At 39.2% G+C, this 15,181-nt stretch overlaps 1 protein-coding gene across 1 annotated transcript in view; it reads right to left on the bottom strand.

Annotated features, from left to right (window-relative positions):
• The window catches only part of GDA (guanine deaminase), a 29,215-nt gene extending 14,301 nt beyond the window's left edge, over positions 1 to 14,914 (bottom strand). Inside the window, exons 1-7 of the mRNA XM_069001514.1 lie at positions 14,694 to 14,914; positions 9,445 to 9,533; positions 7,576 to 7,747; positions 5,034 to 5,121; positions 3,682 to 3,787; positions 1,632 to 1,659; positions 161 to 268 (exon numbers count right to left, since the gene is read on the bottom strand). Coding sequence (XP_068857615.1) covers positions 161 to 268; positions 1,632 to 1,659; positions 3,682 to 3,787; positions 5,034 to 5,121; positions 7,576 to 7,747; positions 9,445 to 9,533; positions 14,694 to 14,816 — 714 coding nt within the window. The 5' untranslated portion in view covers positions 14,817 to 14,914. The remainder of the gene's footprint in view (positions 1 to 160; positions 269 to 1,631; positions 1,660 to 3,681; positions 3,788 to 5,033; positions 5,122 to 7,575; positions 7,748 to 9,444; positions 9,534 to 14,693) is intronic.
• Between the last annotated feature and the right edge of the window lie 267 nt (positions 14,915 to 15,181).

Genomic DNA, 15,181 nt, shown 5'->3' with positions numbered 1-15,181 from the left:
TGTGATTGTGAGGTAAAAGAGAGAAGCAGCCCACAACAGAGTGGATGCTGAGATCACGGCAGCAGATAGGTAGCTCCTCCTGAAGGTGTTGTCAGATGGTCAGCATGCTGTCGGTTCTGTCCACACCATTTAAATTGCATACAGAGCTCTCAGAGCTTACCTGCACATGGAGATCGTGAGTCTCTGCTAAATTGCCAAGGGCATTCAGCAAGTCCTCTGTGCAGGAGGGGCCAAAGCGGGGTGTTATTATAGGCTGTACTCTGGGATACTGAAAATAATAAAAAGACAGGGTTTGTATTCCACCTGTATCTTTCAGTAACCGTAAGTAAGACTAGCATTTACATGGCAATTACATTTTGTCTTCATTGCTTATTGCTTACTGCATCCTTGCCAACTCAAATTAAGTTGTATAGTCATTTCCTTGCTTTCCTTAGACATTTCTTTGCAGAAACAGAGAATTAAAGTGGGGATTTCTTACAGCAATTTTAATGAACTTTATTAAATAATTTGTTTTCATTAGAACTCTCATCAAGTCACTGTGATTTTACCAGCCTTCAGCAGCACTGGATACTTTTTCACATTTGCTGACAGTCCCATATGCATGATGAGAAATAAGTTGGTTGAATGACCAGATATTTTTGAGTCCCACTTCTGTGACTACTGAAGAAGCTTGCAAAACTGCAAGCTTCTGCAAAACCAAAGCCCTTTTCTTGTTCAACATTCTCTATTTATAATAGCAACAAACTCCTATACTCCCTAGGTAGGAAGAATAGTGGTATAATCAGATATGCTACACAGTAGGAAACAGTGGAGAAGACACCAAGAACTGTAGAGGTTTACACCTTGCATCTCTAGATTAAAATTTTCATAAAAAATAAGTCAACAGGATTACAATTCTGTCATGAGTCAGAGGCAAGAGTTTTGCACAAGCCAGTAAGTGATAACTTGGACTGCAGTTCCTTGTATTATCTCCCAGAAAAAAGGAGCTCGAGTCCTTGCAAATCAGCCAACTTACTCTAGTAATACCTATGGCCTAGGCATTAAACTCAAGGCATCTGCTCTTGAATATTTTGAGATAGGATGTCAAAAGAAGCCACTGAAAACTAAAGGCTCGTAAGAAAAGTACTACTGCTTGTAATATTGGAGTGTAAACCTCTATCTTTACCACAGGAGCGCAAGCATGAATTTCTTTAGAAGCACACTTTAAGACGTGCTGATCCAAAACACTAATTTTATAGTGGATCAGTAACTGTACTGAAAAAACAATGAATTCTGCTGGTGAGAATTCTTTTAATTAGTCTGTCTACTTATGTACCACAGAGTGATAAACTGAATTCCAGCTTTCTTTAACAGAAAATTTTCCTTTCTTCAAACTCAATAGAGAAACAAACACGTGTGACATTGCTCTGCTCTGAGCACAGAAAACCGACTTGACACTGTTGCAAGTCCATTTCTAAATGAAACTAGCAGAATATTTATCAGAGTGATGATATCTGTCTATTACACAGAAAGATGTATATTTATTTATTTGTCACCAAGACAACAGCTTTGGATAGGAGGATTAACTATTTAATGTATTCACACAGCGTCTTCTGAATACAGAAGTGAATTCAAAAAAGAACACTACTTACTTTCTTTTCCAGTAGTTCTTTGACAAACCTGAAAAAGGGTAGAAATAAAGTTGCTATAAATCTGTCCTCAATGTCATAAATTATGGAAAATATAAAAAATATGTACTTGGATACCCTGTTAAACATTTCAGACATAGATCAATTTTTTATGGAAAGTTGAGCCGGATTTTCAGATGAAATAAAGAGGGAACACAATGAAGCCAGGATAGTGACACCAAATTATGCCACTTTTGAATTTGACCCTGAACATGTAGACTATTGTTTTTTCATTTGCAATGCTTAGCATTAGACAAGCAGTAATTATTCTGAGTTCCCCTGAAAACCAAACACATGCTACATTAAATGAACTGAAAACATAATTATAACCTACAGCTGCAATATTAGAGAAAGAAAAAACAAACCAAACTTAAATTTGCCTGTCCATGAATTTAAATTGCAGTGTTAAAATCTTTTCAAATCCAATTTTTTAAAAGATGCAGCACATATCTTACAAGAGATGCATATGGCCTCGTTCACTTAAAGAACCCTTGATTTTCTGGAAATGCTTCTATTAATGTTAACATACAGATGATCTACCGTTTGGAAAATAAAGATTTACTTGCTCTGTTAAATAAAAGAAGCTATCTCAGACCTCTACAAAAAACTCCAAGCAGTCACTATGGATAATGCAGATAGCAAACTAAACTTCCTCTGACTTTGGAAGAAGGAAATTCTTTGAAAGCCTGTTTTTTCGGTGTATGTAAGTGACTTCCAAAAGACAGTTTGAGATGTTTTCTGGGCAGGATCTCTGTGAATTTTTATTTCATAGTTTATAGTAAGAAAACCATGTAATTTTGATCACAATATGTGTTGTATCAATTTTATCAAATATCTTCAGAGAGAAAAGAAAATAATGCTAGAGGCTGGGTACAGAGCACTTGTGCTAGATCACCAAATGGAAGTGAGAGACCTGACCTCAACTTCTGCAATGACCAAAGGAGTTTGAGCCCACCATTGTCTAACTTTGAGAGCCAAAATGCAAAGTTAATTAGGTATCATCTGCCTGTCTCTCTCCTCTTACTGATTAACCTGATATAATAAAATACTCATTTGAACAGAAACTCCAACAGAAGTATAATAGTCAGGTGACAAGCTAAAACTTCAATGCAGCTGTTTTCATTCTTTTTCACATTCTTTGAACAGTGTGAGCTGTTTCAAAACTGATGAATTGTGATGAAGTATGTTTCGCAAATATACCCTATAGTTTGTTGGCTTATGGACTTCTCTATGAGGAAAGAAGCTCTGCTTCAAATCACTGCCTTCTGTAGCAGAAGAACAGACTTGCACATAGGTTCTCATCTTTGCAGGTGGCTGTAACTAATAGTACCATATATGGTAATCTAGATTTCAATTCCCTAACATTTTTTTTAAATCCTCTTTGACAAAGAATGGTAGATTCAAATTCTTGACAAATTTAAATTTAATATATAAAGCATTTGGAATTGTATCTTATTTTCATGCATACAATATAAGTATTTCTGGAGGTTAACTGTAAGTAACTGAAATTATTGTAGTTCATTTTCTGTCAGTGTGACAGATCACACTTCTTCGATTCTTAAAAAAACAAATTGCAAAAACACAACTAAAATGTTGTCCTCTTAATGAAATAGCTTTTTCATCCTTCTGCAATTGTATTGCTTTGATTCAGGTAAGTACTCCAGATCCATTCCAAGAAGCACACGGCTCTCTTCCCTAGTCAGCTACGGAGTACTTGTGGAAACCTCTCACCCAAAGCTGAGAAATAGTTCTTATTACACAATCAAAAAGGAATGAGTTGGAGGCACAAGATAGGTATTTAAAAGAAAGCTATTTAGATCATTCTGAAGTTTTTAAAACTATAAGAATTGGAAGTTCTGCTGCTTTCAGGCCCATTTGGCAGGACTTGCTGGAAGAAAAAAACCTGTTGCTAATAAATTCACACCTGTAATCTCTTAGAGAGATTCACATTCACTTTTCAGACATATGAAAAATCTTATTTTAAAAGGTTATGCCATAAATTTTATCATTTTACCTTTCTGTCTCTTGGACACAGTCAGCAGTAATCTCTCTGTATTGTGGCACACTGTCATTCATATCCATGCAGACTTTTCCAACAAATGCTCGTTGACCAAATTTATCTGTTGAGATGCATTAGAATAAAAATCTCAGAATCACTGGTTCCCAGAAACCATTATCAAAACTTGTACTGAAATAAAAAACAAATTCCACCCCACCCAGCTTCATTTAAGATGACCAGAGTTTATGCTCTTTTCTTAGCTCTAAGTTGGGCTCATTCATGTGACTTTTAAGGATAAAAAGAAAAGAGGAAATAAGGAAACAAACACACTTAAATAGGAGCTGTCTTCCACATTATTACCCAACTTTATAAATGAGAACTAGAGTACTGTAATTTAACCACAACTAGAATTCATAATGGTAGTATATGAAGATGGCTCTGAAATAGAGGATGAGAAACACAAGCATTGAAGTCCAGTAGCTGTAGTAGATGTCTACCTGGAGATGAGAAAAGGCACAAAGATTTCAGCAAACCATGTCTTCTTAAAGGAAAGGAGCAAGATTGCCAACATGCCTCCCACATGCAGTTAGAGGGAGAAATTTCCAGATCTATTCTAGCCTCTTTCTTGAGATTTACCCATGACAGATGAATAAATCAGAACTCATGTAAGAAATGCATATAATATTCAATTCTAGGCTGTCAAATGTGTTTCTAAATCAGATCTTTTGTCCACTTTTACTATTTGAGTTGTTGAATGTAATGGCTTCAAAATTTTCTACTAAATCGGAAAGACAAGGTAATTTTTGATGAAATCTGAGGTTTTTATTAAATTTCTCTGCTTTGGGAGTTGTCTGAGCCTTGAGAAGTCCTGCAAGAACTACAGCATTTTCAAACAGCAGACATTTGCAACTGTGAACAGAAGGGAAGGGTAAGATTCTGATGCAGGTTCCACTTCTCCAATTTCAGAGGCTGAGATTTTTGACATTGATTATCAGCTGAAACCTCAGAGTATCAGGAAATTAATTCACTGCTGGGCCTCTTGGCATTCAGTTCTTTTAAACTTCAAATAAGAAAAGGTTAGAAAGAGCAGAGAGCTGCAGCTGGAGAATAGCTCCAGCAGACCTAATTCAAGCTCAGCCAGCAGCAGGTTTGGGAGTGAAGAGACAAGGAGAAGCAACAGTAGGACAGAGGTGCTTAAGTGAATGTGGATAACAGATGGGGTTTGGGGACACAGTGTGACAGGTACAGTGAATAAAAAACAAATTAGAAGAAAGACAGATCCCTAGCTATTCTCAAACTCCTAAACATTGCTTCCTTCAATTAATACGATGCACACAATATCCTTCAGAATTCACTGTTAGACTCACCAGTAATTTCAGCGAGAAGAAGAGAACTATCTGTGTGAATTGTTGCAAAGTAGCAAGCTGTAGTCGTGCCATTCTTTAGAGTTCGTCTCTAAAAAAAGAAATCAGTTTCAACTGTCTGGAAAAAAACCTCAATAAAGCTGCCAAAATGCAGAACAGGCAGTCTCATTTCAAACTGCAAGAACATTTAGTTATTGTGAAATTGTGCAGTGAAGTGGGAAGGTAAAAATATAGATTTTTAATTTCATAATAGCTTTTTTTAAGTCTGAGTGTTAATAAATACAAAGAATTCCTCACAGAATTCTTGCAATGGCTAAACCCATGTAAACCAGTCTATATTCCTTCCCCCAAACTGGAAATACTCCAATTTATATTTAGAAATACAAACAACTAGTCATTTTTGTTATTTCCTAGTTATGAAAGGCTCTCCAATTTTCACAGTGAAGCACTGTTTATCTAGCATTAGCAAAGCAAGGCTTTTGGGGAACATGGTCATTTTCTTTTAGCTACCTGATCTAGCTGGAAAAACAAGTCAGGTTTTCATGTATCTAAAATCTTTGTTGTCCCCAATTACAAAGTAACAAACTTACTGTAAAAGTAAACTGAGCACAACCACTCAGACTATGAGCTAATTATTTATCTAATATATCATTTGAAAAGAACTGGTGGCTGACACTCCTTCATATTACACTTCTGGGGAACATAATAGTAAATGACCAGCTATTTTAGTTACATTCATTCATGATGAAATTTGTAGCTTCTCTTGTCCTTGGGACTGATGCAAACTGTATTGACTACTTATCCAACATATAGGTTTAAACCATATTTTTGGATTCTGGTTGCCAAGTAATTTGAGAATTTTCTTGAAGTTTTTTCAGTGAGATAGAAGGTGGGACATCCAACACAATGTTTGAGAAAAGCTAGAGCTAATTATTTGACAAACATGAAGCCAAGCTCTGTCTTTTCCTTACAATATTCAAATGAAAATCTTTAAGAATTCCAAAAATGAGTCTCAAAAATAACAATGTCATTACTGAGACAAGTTACCTTTGTCTTTCTTAGCTTTTAAAATTCAGAATTCTCTACTTCTGAAATCCTAACATTATTAAATGAAATCTAAAAACAATCTGATGAAAGAGGAGGTTCCAGCTAAAAGCAGGTAAATTTCACCTAAATTGGTTTTCTTTCTGAGTATAGAAAGTGTTTGGTGGAAACAGGATTTTGATTTGAAAAAATCCACTTTTTTTTTCATTACAACTTCAAAGGTACAATGAAGCTTATGAAAAATCATCTGTTCTGTGCAGGTTTAGTCCTGTTTCTAACAGCTGAAGGTTATTATTGGCCCCATCAAACACTGCAGAGTGACTGGTATGCTGCATCTTCTGTGGGTTGAAGGTGATTTCCTGACCATGTTCTATCTGATTCACATGGGGAGAGCCTTACTGTTGTGTCCAGGCTCCCACCACTGACTTCCACCTCTCGCTGGCAGCTCTTTTCCAGATGATGTTGTGACACACCTTGCACGGTGAGCTCTCTAGCTGTGCCGGGGTCACTCAGTCTGCACTGTAACAGCATGTGGGGGCACAGAGCTCGAAGGTGAGGTCACCTCGATGTTTTAAGCAGCTGAAGGCACGTGTGTTTATCACTAGAGCTTATGACCAAGCTGCTCCCACGTGTTTTTATCATGGCAGATGGCAGAAAGTAATTTCTTTTTAAATTTGTGTGGCAAGGAACAATATAACTATTTCAGATTTGTTATATTATGTTGACAACAGATGCTGTCACACTAATAGACAAATGCAAGGCAAATTATGTTGGCCAAATAATTTAATCTGTTGAAGATACTTCAGTCCACATATTAAAGGATAAATTTCAGTTATAGGACAGAACTAGTACTCTGCAATATGACCTAGCTGCTTATTGTCCATCCAGTGGACAAAAAGGCTTCACATCACTCAGAACCAGTCTAGCTCACAGTTCTGTCCCACAATACCACTGAGAGACTCCATCTAAAGGCCCTGCAGTGAAAGACATTCCTACTACAAGGACCTCAGCAGCAGCAGTGTCTTCCTTTACTGCTCCAAAACACCCCAGATTTGTAGTCTATGAGAAGCATCTTCTCTTTCATGTGGTTTTGGCAAAAGATGAGTTCCTAATAGATGATTTTTGTGCAGCAAAGGAAACATCCCCTGAATTTTTTATTTTTTTTTACTATGCTTGGTTATTTCTGCATTGAGGTTGTCTGCACCTGCTGGCTGTACTAATTCTGAGAGTAGCCTTAAATGTTGGTCATTCAGAAAATGTGATAAACAGTTCACTGTTAACCTTGTGATTAAATGAACTCTATTGCCAGCAACAACAGAATGAGACTGGAACTAGTAACAAACAATCTTGGCTAGCAATTAGAAGAGTGGCTATCTTGGTTTTATCTGGTTTCCATGACAGTAAAACATGCGCTATTCTTTCTGCTGACCTTCTGAAAACATACCTATATTACAAAAAAATTAATGTCGTCAAGCAGGTAAATGTTGTTTGCAGGACTTACAACAACTCTGGTGTACACTTCTTCTGCAAAACCACTGTCCTGGTATTTGGCTTCTGTTGGGAATGTGTAGGAAGTCAACCACTGCAAAAGAGGCAGGTCTACTCTTGTACCAGTAAATGAATACTGAGGGGCATGAATATGTGTATCAACCAATCCTGGCATGAAGAATTCACTAAGGAAAGAAAATAAAATTATAGTAATCCAAAATGCCTCAAAATTCTCCTTGGTAAGTAGCTTTGTTCTAAACAGTATATTTGAGTAAAATCCACCAGAGTAAATAGCAAGTACAGATTAACCTGTCTCTTCCAGCCTATAATTCCTGCTGTACCTCTACCCACACCCATTTTTTGGTATGAAGCAATTGAGTAGTACACTTACATGGCAAAATACACATATCTACCTGTGAGAATAACAGTACAAGAGCATGAATCCAATTACCTCTAGTATTGACCCACCCTAAATGCCAACAAAGGCAAACTGACTTCACAGTAACTAAAATTATTCCACTGTCGAATCCACCTGAAAAAGACATTTGTACACAGCCTTGCTAGATTTCTAGTATGGATATATATTAAATGCTTTTAGCTTCCAGACCATAATACTTACAAAATGTGCCTTTCTATATGCTAGTTTTCCTCTACATTATTTGTATGTCTATATAGATATATAAAATCAATTAATTTCAAGGTTTGATGGAAGAACAGACACTGTGCCTAAAAATGCAGACACAGGCACTGGTGAAAAAAGCTCTGCTCAATATCTTGACAGAAAAGGCATGTTTACAATGGAACTGTAAAACTATATGTTGTCATGTAATGTTCATGCAATAACAGGGGTGAATATATCAACATTACTAGGAAGTTGCTATGACTATTTTGTTTTGTGCTGAAATTCCCTACTGCGTAACATTTCTCTCACTCCTCTTTCCTTCTTCCTGACTACTGAATGAGCTGAATTTTATCTCTTTTTAATTCCCCTTCTTTCTGTTTTCTTGCAGGCTATAAATGCTGAAAAGTCTTCCTCAACCTGATCCATATTCTCAGCACCTTCCACTTTCCTCAGGCTATTTCAGGTGAAGAAAATATCTGATGACTGATGTATACTATATGATTAGCCTTTCAGCAAAACATACAAGTTTTTTAACAATTGATTACTAGAAGGATGCTGTAGCTCTCAATTCTAAGCCACAAGTTGTTCACAGTGCTACTACATAGTAGCATAGTAGATACATAGCATACTACATAGCAAAGCATAGTAGATACAGTCCAAAACTATTTAACTTCACCATAAAGTTGGGGCATTCCACTGGCTGAAGAAAAAGGAAATCCTCTAGCTGCAGTATAGTGAGAAATCAGAAGTTCTGTGTTTAGAAGTTTTAAATCTTCTAATTGTATTAAATTTTATCATGGAATATGTCAAAGTCCAAGCCAATGAGTTTCATATTTGCAGTGTCAGTGTTACCTACATTTACTGCATTTAGAGTTTCATGTTAGGCACAGCCCAGTGCTAACAAAAGGGATATAAAATGTAATCTCAAGAAAGAATGGCACTTACTTCTGTGAGCACAGAAGAGATTATGCCTGAAAAGTAAATATGGCATTTTGTTCTGTGCAGTATACATCAGCCAGCACAATTCAGCCATGTCTGCCATCCCAAACCAAGGAATGCAAAAATAACATGGACTGTCCAGCCTCCGAGTCTCTTCCAGAGCACAAGCACCTTTGGGTAAAGAGATGTCACTGCACCAAAGCAGAGTTTTGCCCATCATATTTATGGGTATTATGTGGATTTAATGTGCTCCCTGCGTCACTTGCCCTCACTCAAAGAATAAACTGCGTTTGCTGAAATTAATCTCAACAGAACACATACTGTTTACTCAGTTGTCTTATGTCAGATGTTTTGAACCCCCATGTCTTAGCCAGTTCCTCTAGCTGATCAGCTTGTTCCACAAACACAATCTAAAAAAAAAAGAAAACACAGTTAGGTTCTTTAAACGTGCATCCCTCATCAGGTTTATGTGAAGGCAAAACAAGTTATATCTTAAAACAAATTTTACATGCTTACTACAAAGGTGTTAGGTTTGCATTGAGACACTTGTTCTTCCTGACTGTCAAGCATGATTTTGAAATACCTTCTCATAATCCAGTGAATAACCGTACCCACCTTGTAACTTGTAATGAAACAATTAATTTCTTCTCAGGTAATACACAGGCAGAACACAGGCACAGACCTTGGTGTCCTGTAATGTAACATCATGCTAGCAGTACAGTCACTTGCTGAGGAGGTGCACAACAGCCTTACAGGAATGCAGTTACAGTATTCACAACCAGAGGGGTCATATTACTTGCTTTGCCTACAACTGACCGGCATCGAGCGAAGTATTTTCTAATTTTCTGCTTGTGTTGGGCTTTATTAATTTTTTCAGTGCCTAGGATAAGAAAAGAAATTGAGGGGGAAAATGTGGATAATATTTTCATTCTACAGAACAAGTTAAAAAAGATGCTGAGATCTTTGTTTAAAAAAAAAAAAAAAAACCTGCAATCTGGAGCCAAACTCAACCCCATTTGACTCCTAGAGAACATCGACTCTACTGATGATGAGTTGCTGTTGCCAAGTCAGAATTTTAGCATACTTCCTACTTATTTTTAAATTCCATGGTGTTTTAATCTACAAAATGACTCTTAGCAGCTGAATTCTCAACTCTTTGATTCTCTCGTCTGTCAATAATAGGCATGACAACTCCCCAGGAAACAGAGATTGTGGAGCCTAGGAACTGCAATTCCTGCTACAGGGTCCAGGTGGGATCCAGGTTTCCTCATGACTTGACAATTTAGAGGACTCAGAAGTCTCCCCTGGCCAACGACTGCCCATCTGAGTTTGCAGAAATTCTTGCCTAACCACAGTTTCTGCCAGAAACCAATTCATGGTCTTCCAACTCCCTTGGTGTAAGAGCTCATTCCCCTAAGTTCAAGGGAATACTATTTCTGCTACCAGTATACTTCTCCTGGGAAGATGTCCACGCTGAGGGCCTGTATCACCCTCATGACAGCAGTTTCTAGGGCAACAGTTGAAAAGAAAAAAAAAAAATAGCACATTTAAAAAAGGCAAGACTTAGACTTGTAAAAAGTCAATAGGGAGAAACTTAGGAGGAAGAGCAAGAGGACCAAAAAAGCATTGTTTAGCAGTTACTTGCATGCCATTTTTTTATGTGTGTCTTTCTTTTGCATAGAAATTTACCATTTTGTGTTCTTTCTATAGACAAAAATAAGCAAAGCTGCAAAACTGTAAAGGCTGTTAAACTGTAGACAAGAAGTTATCAGCTGCCTAGTCTTTTAAATTAATTATGGCTGGTATGATTTACATTGTCTAAAGAGCAGATGTTTTACATTTTTAGTCAGAAAAAAAAATTAAAATAATGCCATATAAATAAATACCGCACTAGCAAAAATTGTAACATTATAGTATTCCATTAATAGTTCGCAAAAAGCAGTGTCATCTTCCTTCCAAAGAGGAATACAGCCAACTTAATTAACTCTATAACTGCAGAAGGCTTGGAACACAGACCTACTGAAATATCTGATGTGCAATAAAGAAAATGTCATTCAGATACTGAAGTCAAAATGGATGCACAATGAGCAATGTTAGAGCTGCTGGGGGGGAGATGGGTAAAGAGGGAGGAAAAAAAAAAGAGAGAGAGAAAAACATGAAACACCAGACGACAAATTCTGGAAACAGGCGTTGCCATGGAAAAGCAGTGGCTGTTATGTACTCTTAGGGCGCAGAAAAATAAAATACTTGAATCATGGAAAAATGAAGAAAATATGTTTCAAGGAAGCTGGATACATGAAATCAATTCTAAACCTGACACCTGGTCCATTATGGTCAAATGACACTATGGGTAAATCAGCAAGACATCTACACTCTTTTCAAACAAACTTACCAATGGAACTCTTTAGTCAGCCAAGAGTAGTTCCCTATTGCTTTAGGATGCATTTGCTTTAGACACATTTCTAATACTGAATGCTCTAAGCTCTTTGGGATTCTATGCTTGGATATTTGCTCCAGCATTTGCTTGTGCATTCAAGGTAACCAACCAGGTGCACTGTTCTTTAAATTAGTTCTGCACCTCAACACTCTAGAAGCATGAAAAAATTTTACAGCAGTGTCACTACAGAGTCAAGGGAACTGCATAATACTAAGAACTTCAGCTTTAAAGAAGAAAGTCAAGGAGAATAATTGGCACTTTGGGAAAGGTATATCAAAAAACTCAGAATCAGTGGCTGCTAACACCAAACACTTCTGTAAGTTCTCATGTGTTACCCTTGTAATGGGGCTGAAGCATCTAAAGATCAGGGGTAAAGACCTCCCTATGCTTGTGACTAACTCAGGTCTTTTTTATACCAAGTGATACCCAAAGCTCTTCCATCAAAGCGTAGCTGGGCAACTAAATTGTGCATCAACCCCAGTGCAGCAAACCCCGAGTGCCTCCAAGCACCACAATGCAAATATTTTGCTAACAAGAGAATGGAAAATGAATGATACTGGCTGAAGAAACATGGTTTGTTTGGACCCAACAGTGCCAGTCTTACTTTATTTCTGGCTATGACATTCATAGGTGAGCATGAGAAGGGGTGATCCCTCTTCCCCCTCCCACATGATCTCTTCCCTCTCTATTCCCACAGTCATTAAATTACTTCTGCAATTATAGACATGATGCCTATTGTTTGACTGGTTCCCAAAACTAGAATGTGAGGCTAAATGAGAGACAACAACACTTACTAGACCCAGCTGCTAAAGGAACTGCCCAGCCTGCTGAGAAAGGCTAAGCAATGAACTCCAGGTGGCTGTTGGTACCTTGGTACCTTCCTCCTTTTACAGCTGACACATGTCCACTTGCTGTCCAAACTCACTTAAATCAAACCTTAGATTTAAAATCCTTATTCCTCAACTCTTGCGCTTTTCATGACTTTCACAGGAGCTTTTATCTTAATATTTTTTCTATTTACTAAATATTCTACTCACATAGGATAATTACACCAACATTTCAATAACAATTATGTTACTGAACAGCACTCATGTCTGTTTTCTTTACCCTAAGGAATGATGTTCCTTCTATTTGCTGTTCCTCAAGAGAGACACTACACTGCTCTGCAAACCACTTGGTTAAACATGGTCCTTTACTTTGCTAAATTGATGATAATTTGGGTTTTTATACCCAAAAGCAATGTTTTTCTTCATAAAACTCCCTTTACATCTGGGTAAAAGCAGAGAAAGATGACATTTTACATCCCTTGGAGAATATGCAGGGACTCACACAACAAGACCCAGACGTTCATACAAGTTGACCTGTTCACAGTATCAGAGACCATGCAAGAATCTTCCATGATGGAGTCAGCGACGTGAGGCAAAAGCACCTGCTCAGTTAAATTTACATCTTTGGGAGGAAAAGAGAAGAAGTTTTGGTGTAAATTTGAATAATAAAGGTAAGACATTTTCTAACCACTATGTCCTTCTCAAAAAGCCAACTCTTCTGTGATTCCAGAGGTTGTTCTGCATGGGGCTACATTAGGAGTAATAGGGAAGGAAAAGAGCATATGGGATACTCACTGTATCAACCCCCAGAATATTAAAATGCCAAGAATTTGTAATAAAAAGAGAATAAATTAAAAGGGCTTGTTTCTGTATTCGGGTGGGAATTTTATTTTAAGAAGATAGTGTTTTAATGGAAATTTAAAAAAAAAAAAACAAACCAAAATCTTCTGCTAATTTATGCAAGGAAAACAGTGTACTGTGAATCCTTGTTCCCTAGGAGAAGGAGAGAGAATAAGTGAGAGCACAGATCCCTAGGTGTAGCTTACTAAGGTACTTCTTTTTCAAGAAAATCACTAAAAAATCTGATTTCCTATGAGTGCTGTGAAGAGACACTTTTCCAGAAATTGCCATTAAAGAGTTGATGGGGTATGAAATTCTGTCTTCTGCATCTGAGTTACACCACCCAAACCTTTTTTCATTCAAATCTATTATTTTAGTGAATACCAGCCAATACATACATACCTCTGCAAATTTTTACTCCCCTCCTGTACATCAAAATACAGCTCCTCACAGACTTGATATACCTTGCACCAGACTCCTCAACAGCTATAAAAGGGCTGTCTTGAAACAGGCCCTCACGGACTGGTGTGAATAAAGAAAATAAACAGTTAGGGCTCAAAATGAGCTTTGCACAGATTTCAAATGTTACTGAAGCCTGGCACACTGAAGCCTGTTACTTAGCCACAAGAAAGAAAATTACTTTTAAAAATTTTGTATAGGGTGCCCATATATGTTATGGAGTCTATAAGAAATCACCAGTCTGCCTACACAACCTGCACTGTGAAACTGAGTTTCAAGTGTGATGTAAAGGGAATGACACTGCTTCCCTGCTAGACTCTATCCTGCATTTTCAGCAAGTGCAATGCTTCTTTTAAGCTTGGCTCATACTACTGACATGCCCAACATCACAATTTTTCTAATTCTTTATGGGTATATGTCGTGGGGCTTCTTTTTTTTTTTTTTTTTTTTTTTTTTTTTTTTTTTTTGTGACAAAAAGACAAAAAAGCCTCATTTAGACGGCCGTGCAGTGGGTACACAGCAATTATTCACAATCCCTGCTTAGATACCCTAAGAAAAACAAAACAGCTTGTGAAACTGAAAGAAAACAGAAAATCTGAAAGAATGCCAGGTTTAGGCACGCTGCTGTTCTGGGAACACTCAGCACACCTCAAAAGCAGATTTACGCCAACTGCAGACTCGTGCCGACGAAACGCTCCATCCCGGTTACCTCCAGCTCCCGCAAGTGCGAAAACCCTTCTCCGCGGCGCCTGCCCCGACAGACAGAAGTGCGAAAATTTTCCGCTTTCTCCCCAAAGACCGCCGGAGCCGGCCCTGCGCCTCACCACCCCCGGACGCGGACTCGGGGCCGAAAAGGGTCGTTTTCACCGCCCCGATGGACCCTGCGGAAGAGCGGGGCTCCCGGGGACCACCGCCCCCGCCGAGCGGACCGGGAGGGATTGCCCCGCTTCTCCCCCCGCCCGGACCGCGCCGGCGGCCGCGACACCCCGCCCGCGCCCCCCACTCACCGTCCCGTTATCGTCCACCCCCAGAAGGTGTCCGTGGAGGATCTCCATGGGGGCGGAGGCGCTGGAGTGCACGAAGGTCCCCTTGAAGACGTGGGCGAGCGGCGGGCGCTGCGGGGAGCCCATGGCGGCGGCGGGCTTGGCGGGCGCGGGCTGGGAGCTGCCACCCCGCGGGCTGCGTCCCCTCGGTGTCTCCCGGTGCCGCCGCCGGCTTCCTGGAGCTGTCACCATTTCCCCACCCCCTGGTGACTTTCTCTTCAGGGAGTGGTTTCGGCGCAAGGAGGGCGGGAGGCCGGGCCGCACGCTTCGCCTTCCCCCGACGCCGCCGGGCGGGAGGCGGCCGGGGGTGCCCGGGAGGTGCGAGGGGTGCTCCGCAAACCCTCGGCCTCCCCGCCCCTGAGCCCCCCATCCCAGGCGTGTGTCCTCCTCCGTGCAAGAGGCGCGAACGCCCGGAACGATGCCCGGTGGGTTTTGAGGTCCCGGTTACTCCC

Source organism: Aphelocoma coerulescens (genome assembly GCF_041296385.1).
Source record: "Aphelocoma coerulescens isolate FSJ_1873_10779 chromosome Z unlocalized genomic scaffold, UR_Acoe_1.0 ChrZ, whole genome shotgun sequence".
Classification (NCBI taxonomy): domain Eukaryota; kingdom Metazoa; phylum Chordata; class Aves; order Passeriformes; family Corvidae; genus Aphelocoma; species Aphelocoma coerulescens.
The sequence above is the reverse complement of the archived record's forward strand: the minus strand, read 5'-3'. Positions and strand labels throughout refer to the sequence as shown.